This window comes from Oncorhynchus gorbuscha, linkage group LG10 (assembly GCF_021184085.1).
Source record: "Oncorhynchus gorbuscha isolate QuinsamMale2020 ecotype Even-year linkage group LG10, OgorEven_v1.0, whole genome shotgun sequence".
Classification (NCBI taxonomy): domain Eukaryota; kingdom Metazoa; phylum Chordata; class Actinopteri; order Salmoniformes; family Salmonidae; genus Oncorhynchus; species Oncorhynchus gorbuscha.
This window is the reverse complement of record NC_060182.1, coordinates 3,732,800-3,747,241: the sequence shown is the minus strand read 5'-3', so window position 1 is coordinate 3,747,241 and position 14,442 is coordinate 3,732,800. Positions and strand designations below refer to the sequence as shown.

The 14,442-nt window shown below is 43.9% G+C and overlaps 1 protein-coding gene across 1 annotated transcript in view; it reads right to left on the bottom strand.

Annotated features, from left to right (window-relative positions):
- Nucleotides 1-14,442, bottom strand: part of LOC124045459 (transcription factor E3-like) — a 36,007-nt gene that overhangs the window by 17,941 nt on the left and 3,624 nt on the right. Inside the window, exons 2-4 of the mRNA XM_046364764.1 lie at nucleotides 12,947-13,187; nucleotides 12,532-12,756; nucleotides 6,626-6,721 (exon numbers count right to left, since the gene is read on the bottom strand). Of these exons, the coding sequence (XP_046220720.1) occupies nucleotides 6,626-6,721; nucleotides 12,532-12,756; nucleotides 12,947-13,138 (513 nt within the window). The 5' untranslated portion in view covers nucleotides 13,139-13,187. The remainder of the gene's footprint in view (nucleotides 1-6,625; nucleotides 6,722-12,531; nucleotides 12,757-12,946; nucleotides 13,188-14,442) is intronic.

Here is a 14,442-nt window from a genome sequence, read left to right as displayed (position 1 = left end):
ACCTTACTGTGAAATGTTTACTTACAAGCCCTTAACCAACAAAGCTGTTTGAGAAACAGACTATTTACTAAATAAACTGAAGGAATTAACATTTTTAAAAATCTTTCTCAATCAAAAAGCAACACAAGAAAATGACTTCACAATAGCGAGGCTCTCTCTATACAGGGGGTACCGGTACCTAGTCAATGTGCAGGGGATACCGGTACCTAGTCAATGTGCAGGGGGTACAGGTTAGTCGAGGTCATTCGTAAAATGTCTATGAAGCCCATTGAACACGCAGTACGAACAGAACATGTTGTGACATGAGAGGTCTAAGAGCTACATTGATTATTAGTGAGTCTCAACAAACCAGGACACGAATCCACTGATAACCTCCCTGGGACGTTGATAATGTGAAATCCAGACCTTTTTGTTCCCTAAATGTCAAGACAAGTAACAGACAAGATGAGGGTTGCAAAATGCCAATATCTTTTCCCCAGATTCCCTACTGGGGGGGTGCAGAGGACATCTGGAATACTCCAACCAGGATTTCTGGAAAACCTGGTAATTTGGGGGGAATTACTGGAAATTTTTGACCCCTTGTGTCGATTAAAAACCTTTTGTCCTGTCGTCCCCACTGTGGCCATGCTTTCAGAGTGGAAACATGGAAAAACATTAAAATGGCGGTTTTCTATAGAATGACATAGTAAATATATACTATAATATACTGCCATTTTAGCAGCCTCTTTTATCCCAGGCATCTTACAGAGATCGATATGTGCATTTACAAAAATGTTGATGTGGTGTTGTGGCTCAAGACGATGAACAAGAAAGTTGAAAACTGTGAAATGTCCCTTTAAAAACAGACACCATGCTGAGTGTGCACCATTTGATTACATTATCTCTCAACGGTCAATATGACCAATCTAATATTCACAACAGGAGCCACCGAGTACAGTAAGACAACACGTTAGCATGTCTACGTCAGTTTCATTAACAACAGAATACAGTAAGACAACATGTTAGCATGTCTACGTCAGTTTCATTAACAACAGAATACAGTAAGACAACATGTTAGCATGTCTACGTCAGTTTCATTAACAACAGAATACAGTAAGACAACACGTTAGCATGTCTACGTCAGTTTCATTAACAACAGAATACAGTAAGACAACATGTTAGCATGTCTACGTCAGTTTCATTAACAACAGAATACAGTAAGACAACATGTTAGCATGTCTACGTCAGTTTCATTAACAACAGAATACAGTAAGACAACATGTTAGCATGTCTACGTCAGTTTCATTAACAACAGAATACAGTAAGACAACACGTTAGCATGTCTACGTCAGTTTCATTAACAACAGAATACAGTAAGACAACACGTTAGCATGTCTACGTCAGTTTCATTAACAACAGAATACAGTAAGACAAAACGTTAGCATGTCTACGTCAGTTTCATTAACAACAGAATACAGTAAGATAACACGTTAGCATGTCTACGTCAGTTTCATTAACAACAGAATACAGTAAGACAACACGTTAGCATGTCTACGTCAGTTTCATTAACAACAGAATACAGTAAGACAACACGTTAGCATGTCTACGTCAGTTTCATTAACAACAGAATACAGTAAGACAACACGTTAGCATGTCTACGTCAGTTTCATTAACAACAGAATACAGTAAGACAACACGTTAGCATGTCTACGTCAGTTTCATTAACAACAGAATACAGTAAGACAACACGTTAGCATGTCTACGTCAGTTTCATTAACAACAGAATACAGTAAGACAACACGTTAGCATGTCTACGTCAGTTTCATTAACAACAGAATACAGTAAGACAACACGTTAGCATGTCTACGTCAGTTTCATTAACAACAGAATACAGTAAGACAACACGTTAGCATGTCTACGTCAGTTTCATTAACAACAGAATACAGTAAGACAACATGTTAGCATGTCTACGTCAGTTTCATTAACAACAGAATACAGTAAGACAACATGTTAGCATGTCTACGTCAGTTTCATTAACAACAGAATACAGTAAGACAACATGTTAGCATGTCTACGTCAGTTTCATTAACAACAGAATACAGTAAGACAACACGTTAGCATGTCTACGTCAGTTTCATTAACAACAGAATACAGTAAGACAACATGTTAGCATGACTACGTCAGTTTCATTAACAACAGAATACAGTAAGACAACATGTTAGCATGTCTACGTCAGTTTCATTAACAACAGAATACAGTAAGACAACATGTTAGCATGTCTACGTAGTTTCATTAACAACAGAATACAAAGACAACATGTTAGCATGTCTCACGAGTTTCATTAACAAAGAATACAGTAAGACAACATGTTAGCATGTCTTATTTCATTAACAACAGAATACAGTAAGACAACATGTCAGCATTCTAATTCATTTCATTAACAGAATCCACAGTAAGACAACATGTCAGCATGTCTACGTCAGTTTCATTAACAACAGAATACAGTAAGACAACACGTTAGCATGTCTACGTTTTCATTAACAGAATACAGTAAGACAACACGTTAGCATGTCTACGTCAGTTTCATTAACAACAGAATACAGTAAGACAACATGTTAGCATGTCTACGTCCGAGTTTCATTAACAACAGAATACAGTAAGACAACATGTTAGCATGTCTATGTTTCATTAACAACAGAATACAGTAAGACAACATGTTAGCATGTCTACGTCTTTCATTAACAACAGAATACAGTAAGACAACATGTTAGCATGTCTACGTCAGTTTCATTAACAACAGAATACAGTAAGACAACACGTTAGCATGTCTACGTCTTTCATTAACAACAGAATACAGTAAGACAACACGTTAGCATGTCTACGTCAGTTTCATTAACAACAGAATACAGTAAGACAACACGTAGCATGTCTAGTCAGTTTCATTAACAACAGAATACAGTAAGACAAAACGTTAGCATGTCTATTTTCATTAACAACAGAATACAGTAAGATAACACGTTAGCATGTCTCGTCAGTTTCATTAACAACAGAATACAGTAAGACAACACGTTAGCATGTCTACGTCAGTTTCATTAACAACAGAATACAGTAAGACAACACGTTAGCATGTCTCACGTCAGTTTCATTAACAACAGAATACAGTAAGACAACACGTTAGCATGTCTACGTCTTTCATTAACAACAGAATACAGTAAGACAACACGTTAGCATGTCTACGTCAGTTTCATTAACAACAGAATACAGTAAGACAACACGTTAGCATGTCTACGTCCATTAACAACAGAATACAGTAAGACAACACGTTAGCATGTCTACGTCAGTTTCATTAACAACAGAATACAGTAAGACAACACGTGCATGTCACGTCAGTTTCATTAACAACAGAATACAGTAAGACAACACGTTAGCATGTCTCGAGTTTCATTAACAACAGAATACAGTAAGACAACACGTTAGCATGTCTACGTCCATTAACAACAGAATACAGTAAGACAACACGTTAGCATGTCTACGTCAGTTTCATTAACAACAGAATACAGTAAGACAACACGTTAGCATGTCTCACGTCAGTTTCATTAACAACAGAATACAGTAAGACAACACGTTAGCATGTCCTACGTCAGTTTCATTAACAACAGAATACAGTAAGACAACACGTTAGCATGTCTACGTCAGTTTCATTAACAACAGAATACAGTAAGACAACATGTTAGCATGTCTACGAGTTTCATTAACAACAGAATACAGTAAGACAACATGTTAGCATGTCTACGAGTTTCATTAACAACAGAATACAGTAAGATAACATGTCAGCATGTCTACGTCAGTTTCATTAACAACAGAATACAGTAAGATAACATGTTTAGCATGTCTATGTCAGTTTCATTAACAACAGAATACAGTAAGACAACATGTTAGCATGTCTACGTCAGTTTCATTAACAACAGAATACAGTAAGACAACAATGTTTTCATTAACAACAGAATACAGTAAGACAACACGTTAGCATGTCTACGTCAGTTTCATTAACAACAGAATACAGTAAGACAACACGTTAGCATGTCTAGGGTTTCATTAACAACAGAATACAGTAAGACAACACGTTAGCATGTCTGTGTTTCATTAACAACAGAATACAGTAAGACAACACGTTAGCATGTCTACGTCAGTTTCATTAACAACAGAATACAGTAAGATAACATGTTAGCATGTCTGGTTTCATTAACAGGGTACAGTAAGACAACATGTCAGCATGTCTACGTCAGTTTCATTAACAACAGAATACAGTAAGATAACATGTTAGCATGTATATAAGTTTTTAACAACAGAATAATGTGTTAAATTAACAACAGAATACAGTAAGATAACATGTTGGCATGTCTACGTCAGTTTCATTAACAACAGAATACAGTAAGACAACATGTTAGCATGTCTACGTCAGTTTCATTAACAACAGAATACAGCAAGACAACATGTTAGCATGTCTATATAAGTTTCATTAACAACAGAATACAGTAAGACAACATGTTAGCATGTCTATATAAAGCCAGTTTAGCTATAATGTCAAAATAAATTCAGTGAGAAACCAAAAGAAATCCAGTCAAAAACCACATCTTATCTCATCTAACCTCTTCAAAACACAAACCATTCTAATTCATTTCATACAGATTCCACAGAACAAGAACATTCAATTTTACCTCGATCATCTTATTTATTTTTGTTAATGTTTAAATAAAATCCTCATCTTTCTCTGTGTTGGCCAGGGTATAATGGACAAATGTTTAGGATAATGCTCGCTTCTGCTCCACAGTTTAAGCTATCAGCCTCACTCCGTCTATCCTCCAACGCCATGCAGTTTTTTTTTAAACCTTTTTCAACTAGGTAAGTCAGTTAAGAACAAATTCTTATTTTCAATGACGGCCTGGGAACAGTGGGTTTAACTGCCTGTTCAGGGGCATAACGACAGATTTGTTTGTCAGCCAGGGTTACTAGTCCAACGTTTAGGCTACCCTGTTTAAATTGACTGACCACTCTGTCCTGGCCACTGTGAGCAATGTAAGAACACTATGTTTACCCTCATCGATAATGTTTAAATTGACATCTAACTGCCCTGTTGATGTCCGACAACACAAAACAGCATGGTCACTCACTAAGACACAATAATGTTTAAATACAAAGGTCAACTTTCAGTGACCGCCTCCGGAGAAGAGCTGGCAGGGTATATCCAAGGTTTCATTTTGAAGGATTACAGATGATTTAATCCCCAGGAGGGAATACATCGTCATATGTCCTTGTCCTACCGTTGGCCAGGGTATATAAGGTTTAGATAATGTTTAAATACATACCGTGTTGGCCAGGGTATATAAGGTTTAGATAATGTTTAAATACATACCGTGTTGGCCAGGGTATATAAGGTTTAGATAATGTTTAAATACATACTGTGTTGGCCAGGGTATATAAGGTTTAGATAATGTTTAAATACATACCGTGTTGGCCAGGGTATATAAGGTTTAGATAATGTTTAAATACATACCGTGTTGGCCAGGGTATATAAGGTTTAGATAATGTTTAAATACATACCGTGTTGGCCAGGGTATATAAGGTTTAGATAATGTTTAAATACATACCGTGTTGGCCAGGGTATATAAGGTTTAGATAATGTTTAAATACATACTGTGTTGGCCAGGGTATATAAGGTTTAGATAATGTTTAAATACATACTGTGTTGGCCAGGGTATATAAGGTTTAGATAATGTTTAAATACATACCGTGTTGGCCAGGGTATATAAGGTTTAGATAATGTTTAAATACATACTGTGTTGGCCAGGGTATATAAGGTTTAGATAATGTTTAAATACATACCGTGTTGGCCAGGGTATATAAGGTTTAGATAATGTTTAAATACATACCGTGTTGGCCAGGGTATATAAGGTTTAGATAATGTTTAAATACATACCGTGTTGGCCAGGGTATATAAGGCTTAGATAATGTTTAAATACATACCGTGTTGGCCAGGGTATATAAGGTTTAGATAATGTTTAAATACATACCGTGTTGGCCAGGGTATATAAGGCTTAGATAATGTTTAAATACATACTGTGTTGGCCAGGGTATATAAGGTTTAGATAATGTTTAAATACATACCGTGTTGGCCAGGGTATATAAGGCTTAGATAATGTTTAAATACATACCGTGTTGGCCAGGGTATATAAGGTTTAGATAATGTTTAAATACATACCGTGTTGGCCAGGGTATATAAGGTTTAGATAATGTTTAAATACATACCGTGTTGGCCAGGGTATATAAGGTTTAGATAATGTTTAAATACATACCGTGTTGGCCAGGGTATATAAGGCTTAGATAATGTTTAAATACATACCGTGTTGGCCACCTGTAGGCCAGGGTATATAAGGTTTAGATAATGTTTAAATACATACCGTGTTGGCCAGGGTATATAAGGCTTAGATAATGTTTAAATACATACCGTGTTGGCCAGGGTATATAAGGCTTGGATAATGTTTAAATACATACCGTGTTGGCCAGGGTATATAAGGCTTAGATAATGTTTAAATACATACCGTGTTGGCCAGGGTATATAAGGCTTAGATAATGTTTAAATACATACCGTGTTGGCCACCTGTAGGCCAGGGTCGATCAACGTAAAGAACTCATCGTTGAGACTGGATTCAAGACTGATGATGTCATCGATCACGTCTTCCATCTGAAATACAAACAGCTCTGGGGTCAGTAGAGGAAGAGGTGATGCACATCTACACCCCCTCCGTCATCTACCCCCTCCCTCCCTCATCTACCCCCCCTCCGTCATCTACCCCCCCACCTCCGACCCCATCCTCCGTCATCTACCCCCTCCCTCCCTCCCCATCTACCCCCCCACCCTCCGTCATCTACCCCCTCCCTCCCTCCCCCATCTACCCCCCACCCTCCGTCATCTACCCCCTCCCTCCCTCCGTCATCTACCCCCCACCCTCGGTCATCTACCCCCCACCCTCGGTCATCTACCCCCTCCCTCCCTCCCCCATCTACCCCCCACCCTCCGTCATCTACCCCCTCCCTCCCCCTTCCTCCCTCATCCACCCCCCCGTCATCACACCCCTCCCTCCCACATCTACCCCCCTTCCTCCCTCATCTACCCCCTCCGTCATCTACCCCCTCCCTCCCTCCCACATCTACCCCCCTCCCTCCCACATCTACCCCCTCCCACATCTACCCTCCCTTCCTCATCTACCCCCCTTCCCACATCTACCCTCCCTTCCTCCCTCATCTACCCTCCCTCCCTCATCTACCTCCTTTGCACACACTGTATATAGCCTTTTTCTACTGTATGTTTGTTTTACTCCATGTGTAACTCTGTGTTGTTGTATCTGTCGAACAGCTTTGCTTTATCTTGACCAGGTCACAGTTGTAAATGAGAACTTGTTCTCAACTAGCCTACCTGGTTAAATAAAGGTGTTCTCAACTAGCCTACCTGGTTAAATAAAGGTGTTCTCAACTAGCCTACCTGGTTAAATAAAGGTGTTCTCAACTAGCCTACCTGGTTAAATAAAGGTGTTCTCAACTAGCCTACCTGGTTAAATAAAGGTGTTCTCAACTGGCCTACCTGGTTAAATAAAGGTGTTCTCAACTAGCCTACCTGGTTAAATAAAGGTGTTCTCAACTAGCCTACCTGGTTAAATAAAGGTGTTCAACTAGCCTACCTGGTTAAATAAAGGTGTTCTCAACTAGCCTACCTGGTTAAATAAAGGTGTTCTCAACTAGCCTACCTGGTTAAATAAAGGTGTTCTCAACTGGCCTCCCTGGTTAAATAAAGGTGTTCTCAACTAGCCTACCTGGTTAAATAAAGGTGTTCTCAACTAGCCTACCTGGTTAAATAAAAGGTGAAAAAAAGCCTCCCTCCATGGTCAGCTAAATGGCAAACCTGATCCCAGATCAGTGCTCCTAGTCTGAGGTGCTTGATACGTATGGTCTCTTGTCTCCCGGCACCTCGGGCCAGAGATACACCCTAACGCGTTAGACAGGGTGAGTCATTCATAGGAAACCTCACTGAAAACACTCCACACACAGCACTTTATGAATGAGGCACCACTTCGCAAGCCACAATGAAATGGACTCACGCACTTCCTTGAAAACGGCTTCTTCACACTTTCTGTGAAATGGTTTCTTCAGACTCTTATTATGAAATGTCTTCAGACTCTTATTATGAAATGTCTTCAGACTCTTATTATGAAATGTCTTCAGACTCTTTTTATGAAATGTCTTCTTCAGATTATTTAATTCCTTATGAAATGTCTTCAGATTATTTAATTCCTTATGAAATGTCTTCAGATTATTTAATTCCTTATGAAATGTCTTCAGACTCTTATTATGAAATGTCTTCTTCAGATTATTTAATTCCTTATGAAATGTCTTCAGACTCTTATTATGAAATGTCTTCTTCAGATTATTTAATTCCTTATGAAATGTCTTCAGACTCTTATTATGAAATGTCTTCAGATTATTTAATTCCTTATGAAATGTCTTCAGATTATTTCAACCCCTCCTTTAGAGCCATAGAAGTCTGAGTAAGAGCTTTATCGACACACTGACTTGCAGTTCAATTACATTTCAATTAAACTTTATTCATCCCCTCAAGGACAAATTAATGAGGGTTTTCTCCAGAAGCGAATACACAGACTGACAGAGCAACAGGTAGCGGAGTACACCTTTAATTGAAGTCTCTGTGGTATCGGTATGAATTGTGGAGTACACCTTTAATTGAAGTCTCTGTGGTATCGGTATGAATTGTGGAGTACACCTTTAATTGAAGTCTCTGTATCGGTATGAATTGTGGAGTACACCTTTAATTGAAGTCTCTGTGGTATCGGTATGAATATTTAATTGAAGTCTCTGTGGTATCGGTAAGTACACCTTTAATTGAAGTCTCTGTGGTATCGGTATGAATTGTGGAGTACACCTTTAATTGAAGTCTCTGTGGTATCGGTATGAATTGTGGAGTACACCTTTAATTGAAGTCTCTGTGGTATCGGTATGAATTGTGGAGTACACCTTTAATTGAAGTCTCTGTGGTATCTGTGGTATGAATTGTGAAGTCTCTGTGCAGAAGTCTCTGTTATTTAGACAGGCCGATGTTGTATTTAACAGAACGATGTGGTGCCAAACACACAAAGAGCAAGGTGCAGGAGACAGCCCCAGACAGACAGACAGAACCAGCCCCAGACAGACAGACAGAACCAGCCCCAGACAGACAGACAGAACCAGCCCCAGACAGACAGACAGAACCAGCCCCAGACAGACAGACAGAACCAGCCCCAGTAAGACAGACCAGCCCCAGTCAGACAGACAGACCAGCCCCAGACAGACAGACAGAACCAGCCCTAGTAAGACAGACCAGCCCCAGTCAGAGAGAAAGACCAGCCCCAGTCAGTGAGACAGACAGACAGACCAGCCCCAGTCAGTGAGACAGACAGACAGACCAGCCCCAGTCAGTGAGACAGACAGACAGACCAGCCCCAGTCAGACAGACAGACAGACCAGCCCCAGTCAGACAGACAGACAGACCAGCCCCAGTCAGACAGACAGACAGACCAGCCCCAGTCAGACAGACAGACAGACCAGCCCCAGTCAGACAGACCAGCCCCAGTCAGACAGACCAGCCCCAGTCAGACAGACAGACAGACCAGCCCCAGTCAGACAGACAGACAGACCAGCCCCAGTCAGACAGACAGACAGACCAGCCCCAGTCAGACAGACAGACAGACCAGCCCCAGTCAGACAGACAGACCAGCCCCAGTCAGACAGACAGACCAGCCCCAGTCAGTCAGACAGACAGACAGACCAGCCCCAGTCAGACAGACAGACAAACAGACAGACAGACCAGCCCCAGTCAGACAGACAGACCAGCCCCAGTCAGAGAGACAGACAGACCAGCCGCGGACAGACAGACAGACAGACCAGCCCCGGACAGACAGACAGACAGACAGACCAGCCCCAGTCAGAGACAGACAGACAGACCAGCCCCAGTCAGAGAGACAGACAGACAGACCAGCCCCAGTCAGTGAGACAGACAGACAGACCAGCCCCAGTCAGTGAGACAGACAGACAGACCAGCCCCAGTCAGTGAGACAGACAGACAGACCAGCCCCAGTCAGTGAGACAGACAGACAGACCAGCCCCAGTCAGTGAGACAGACAGACAGACCAGCCCCAGTCAGTGAGACAGACAGACCAGCCCCAGTCAGTGAGACAGACAGACCAGCCCCAGTCAGAGAGACAGACAGACAGACCAGCCCCAGTCAGAGAGACAGACAGACAGACCAGCCCCAGTCAGAGAGACAGACAGACAGACCAGCCCCAGTCAGAGAGACAGACAGACAGACCAGCCCCAGTCAGAGAGACAGACAGACAGACCAGCCCCAGTCAGTCAGACAGACAGACCAGCCCCAGTCAGTCAGACAGACAGACCAGCCCCAGTCAGACAGACAGACCAGCCCCAGACAGACAGACAGAACCAGCCCCAGTAAGACAGACCAGCCCCAGTCAGACAGACAGACCAGCCCCAGTCAGAGAGAAAGACCAGCCCCAGTCAGAGAGAAAGACCAGCCCCAGTCAGTGAGACAGACAGACAGACCAGCCCCAGTCAGACAGACAGACAGACAGCCCCAGTCAGACAGCCCCAGTCAGACAGACAGACAGACAGACAGACCCCAGTCCCAGACAGACAGACAGACCAGCCCCAGTCAGACAGACAGACAGACCAGCCCCAGTCAGACAGACAGACAGACCAGCCCCAGTCAGTCAGACAGACAGACCAGCCCCAGTCAGTCAGACAGACAGACCAGCCCCAGTCAGTCAGACAGACAGACCAGCCCCAGTCAGTCAGACAGACAGACCAGCCCCAGTCAATCAGACAGACAGACCAGCCCCAGTCAGTCAGACAGACCAGCCCCAGTCAGTCAGACAGACAGACAGACCAGCCCCAGTCAGTGAGACAGACAGACCAGCCCCAGTCAGTGAGACAGACAGACCAGCCCCAGTCAGTGAGACAGACAGACCAGCCCCAGTCAGTGAGACAGACAGACAGACCAGCCCCAGTCAGTGAGACAGACAGACCAGCCCCAGTCAGACAGACAGACAGACCAGCCCCAGACTGACAGACAGACAGACCAGCCCCAGACTGACAGACAGACAGACCAGCCCCAGACTGACAGACAGACAGACCAGCCCCAGTCAGAGAGACAGACAGACAGACCAGCCCCAGTCAGTCAGACAGACAGACCAGCCCCAGTCAGACAGACAGACCAGCCCCAGACAGACAGACAGAACCAGCCCCAGTAAGATAGACCAGCCCCAGTCAGACAGACAGACCAGCCCCAGTCAGAGAGAAAGACCAGCCCCAGTCAGAGAGAAAGACCAGCCCCAGTCAGAGAGAAAGACCAGCCCCAGTCAGTGAGACAGACAGACAGACCAGCCCCAGTCAGACAGACAGACAGACAGACCAGCCCCAGTCAGACAGACAGACAGACCAGCCCCAGTCAGACAGACAGACAGACCAGCCCCAGTCAGACAGACAGACAGACCAGCCCCAGTCAGACAGACAGACAGACCAGCCCCAGTCAGACAGACAGACAGACCAGCCCCAGTCAGACAGACAGACAGACCAGCCCCAGTCAGTCAGACAGACAGACCAGCCCCAGTCAGTCAGACAGACAGACCAGCCCCAGTCAATCAGACAGACAGACCAGCCCCAGTCAGTCAGACAGACAGACAGACCAGCCCCAGTCAGTCAGACAGACAGACCAGCCCCAGTCAGTCAGACAGACAGACCAGCCCCAGTCAGACAGACAGACAGACCAGCCCCAGTCAGACAGACAGACCAGCCCCAGACAGATAAAGACAGACCAGCCCCAGTCAGACAGACAGACCAGCCCCAGACTAACAGACAGACCAGCCCCAGACTAACAGACAGACCAGCCCCAGACTAACAGACAGACCAGCCCGAGTCAGACAGACCAGCCCCAGACTGACAGACAGACCAGCATACAGTGAGGCTACAACAGAATGCCATGTGTTTTATTACAGGGGAGCTCTTGTTGAATCTAAAACTGGAAGACCAAGACAGTGTATAATCCCTATGGAGAAACACCCAAACAAACTGCTGGTAACTGACAATAACATCTAATACTGGTACAATAAAAATGTGTACTTTTTAATCATTTAGGAGACACGCATAGCCAGAGCCACTTACAATAAAATCTACATTAACTGTAGATGACCTAATATGTACGAAACAGCAGCTGACGGAAACCTACTGTTGTTTAGGTGTAGAGATGTTTGAAGCGGCTGAACAGAAGTGATTATTTTCCCCCATCATGGTATTTACACCCTGGTTTTTCAGGATTCAAATTCAACCCAAGCTCCCATCTACTTCCTATACAGGGTTGAGATGTCGAGGCCACAGAATGAAAACAGAACAGTATTCATTTTGTATCTCTATGGTTACTAAACGGTGATGTACCTCCTCTTTGTTGGAGCTCAGGCTGAGCACAGCCAATGGGCTGCTGGGAGAGCTACTGGCTGCAGGCTGAAGAGAGGGGGCGGAGCCGGACTGAGGCGATGGGGAGGCGCCCAGCGTCTGATTGTTCAGTTTGTTCCCCAGGGTGGAGGAGAGGTAGTGTTTAACCTGCTGTCTCTGGGAGGCCTGGATGTGATACCATGTTGGGTTCTCCAGGTGTGTCTGAACCTACAGGAGAGAGAGATGGTGAGATTAGTCAACCATCAAACGCAGGTAAAACGCAGTATAATCTGGTTATAATGAACTGTAAAGACTGACGTTTTATAAGCACCAACAGATAGGGCATTTGTTGTCACAAGTAAGAGCACTCCTCCCCAAAATACAGTGGTCAGAGCGCTCCAGCTGGGGCATGACCTACCTTAAGGACCTCCACAGGGACCTGAGCAGGGGGAGGTCTGGCCCCGGTATGCCCCGGGGCCATGGAGATGGCTGGGGAGGAGTCGGTGGTGCGTAGCTGGGCCGAGGAGACCTGGTGCTGGGCCTCTCTCCTCTCCTGGTCCCTGGCCTGCTGGCGCATCAGCTCCTGCCTCATCAACACCCGGGACGTCATCACCGACCCGGTGGAGGGAGACGCCGTGTCAGAGGGGGGTTGGGACACGCTGCAGAGAGAGGGAGGGAGGGGGGACAGAGTCATGTCACTATGTTTAGCTTTATTGTCCCCAATTTGATTGGAGGACAGAGACTGGCTGCAAGGAGAGGGGAATGGGGGACGGGACTGTATAGAAACTGTATACAATATAAAACATAAATTATACATGATGTATACATTGAGAATACATCAATGCAGTGAAATAAGCATCAATGCAGTGAAATAAGCAGGATTTAGAGAGAACAAACAGGGTTTTACAGTCAGTCTGCACCAGAAGAAGTTCTTCTCAAGACCTCAGTCTTCTCCGTGATGAAGACCTCAGTCTCCTCCGTGATGAAGAGAGGCAGAACTCAGTGAATTGAAATAGCAGCGACCAAAAGGTTCTTCTCAAGACCTCAGTCTCCGTGATGAAGAGGCAGAACTCAGTGAATTGAAATAGCAACGACCAGAAGGTTTTTCTCAAGACCTCAGTCTCCTCCGTGATGAAGAGAGGCAGAACTCAGTGAACGATGATACTATGTAGACAGTACAATATGTAGCAGTTAAAGTCCGGGGGTTCAGATTGCAGTGCACCGGGTCAGTTACGTTTACAAGTCAGTTTCCACAAGGACAACTGAAAGAACAGAACACTATTTTCACAAGACTCTGTAGTTACATAGAGATACTGTATATTTCCATCCTGCTGAGTGACTCACCGGGAAGCCCCTAGAACACAACTAAACCCTACACCCTAAACCCTACACCCTACACCTTAGTAGCCTCACACAGGGAGTCTTAACTCTCTGCTGTCATCGTCCTAGTAGCCATACCAGATCAGTCACTACTAGTCACCCTACACCATAAACCCTACACCATAAACCCTACACCATAAACCCTACACCATAAACCCTACACCATAAACCCTACACCATAAACCCTACACCATAAACCCTACACCATAAACCCTACACCATAAACCCTACACCATAAACCCTACACCCTAAACCCTACACCCTAAACCCTACATCATAAAGCCTACACCCTAAACCCTACACCATAAACCCTACACCATAAACCCTACACCATAAACCCTACACCATAAACCCTACACCATAAACCCTACACCATAAACCCTACACCCTAAACCCTACACCCTAAACCCTACATCATAAAGCCTACACCCTAAACCCTACACCATAAACCCTACATCATAAACCCTACACCCTAAACCCTACACCATAAACCCTACATCATAAACCCTACACCCAGTAGCCATACCAGATCAG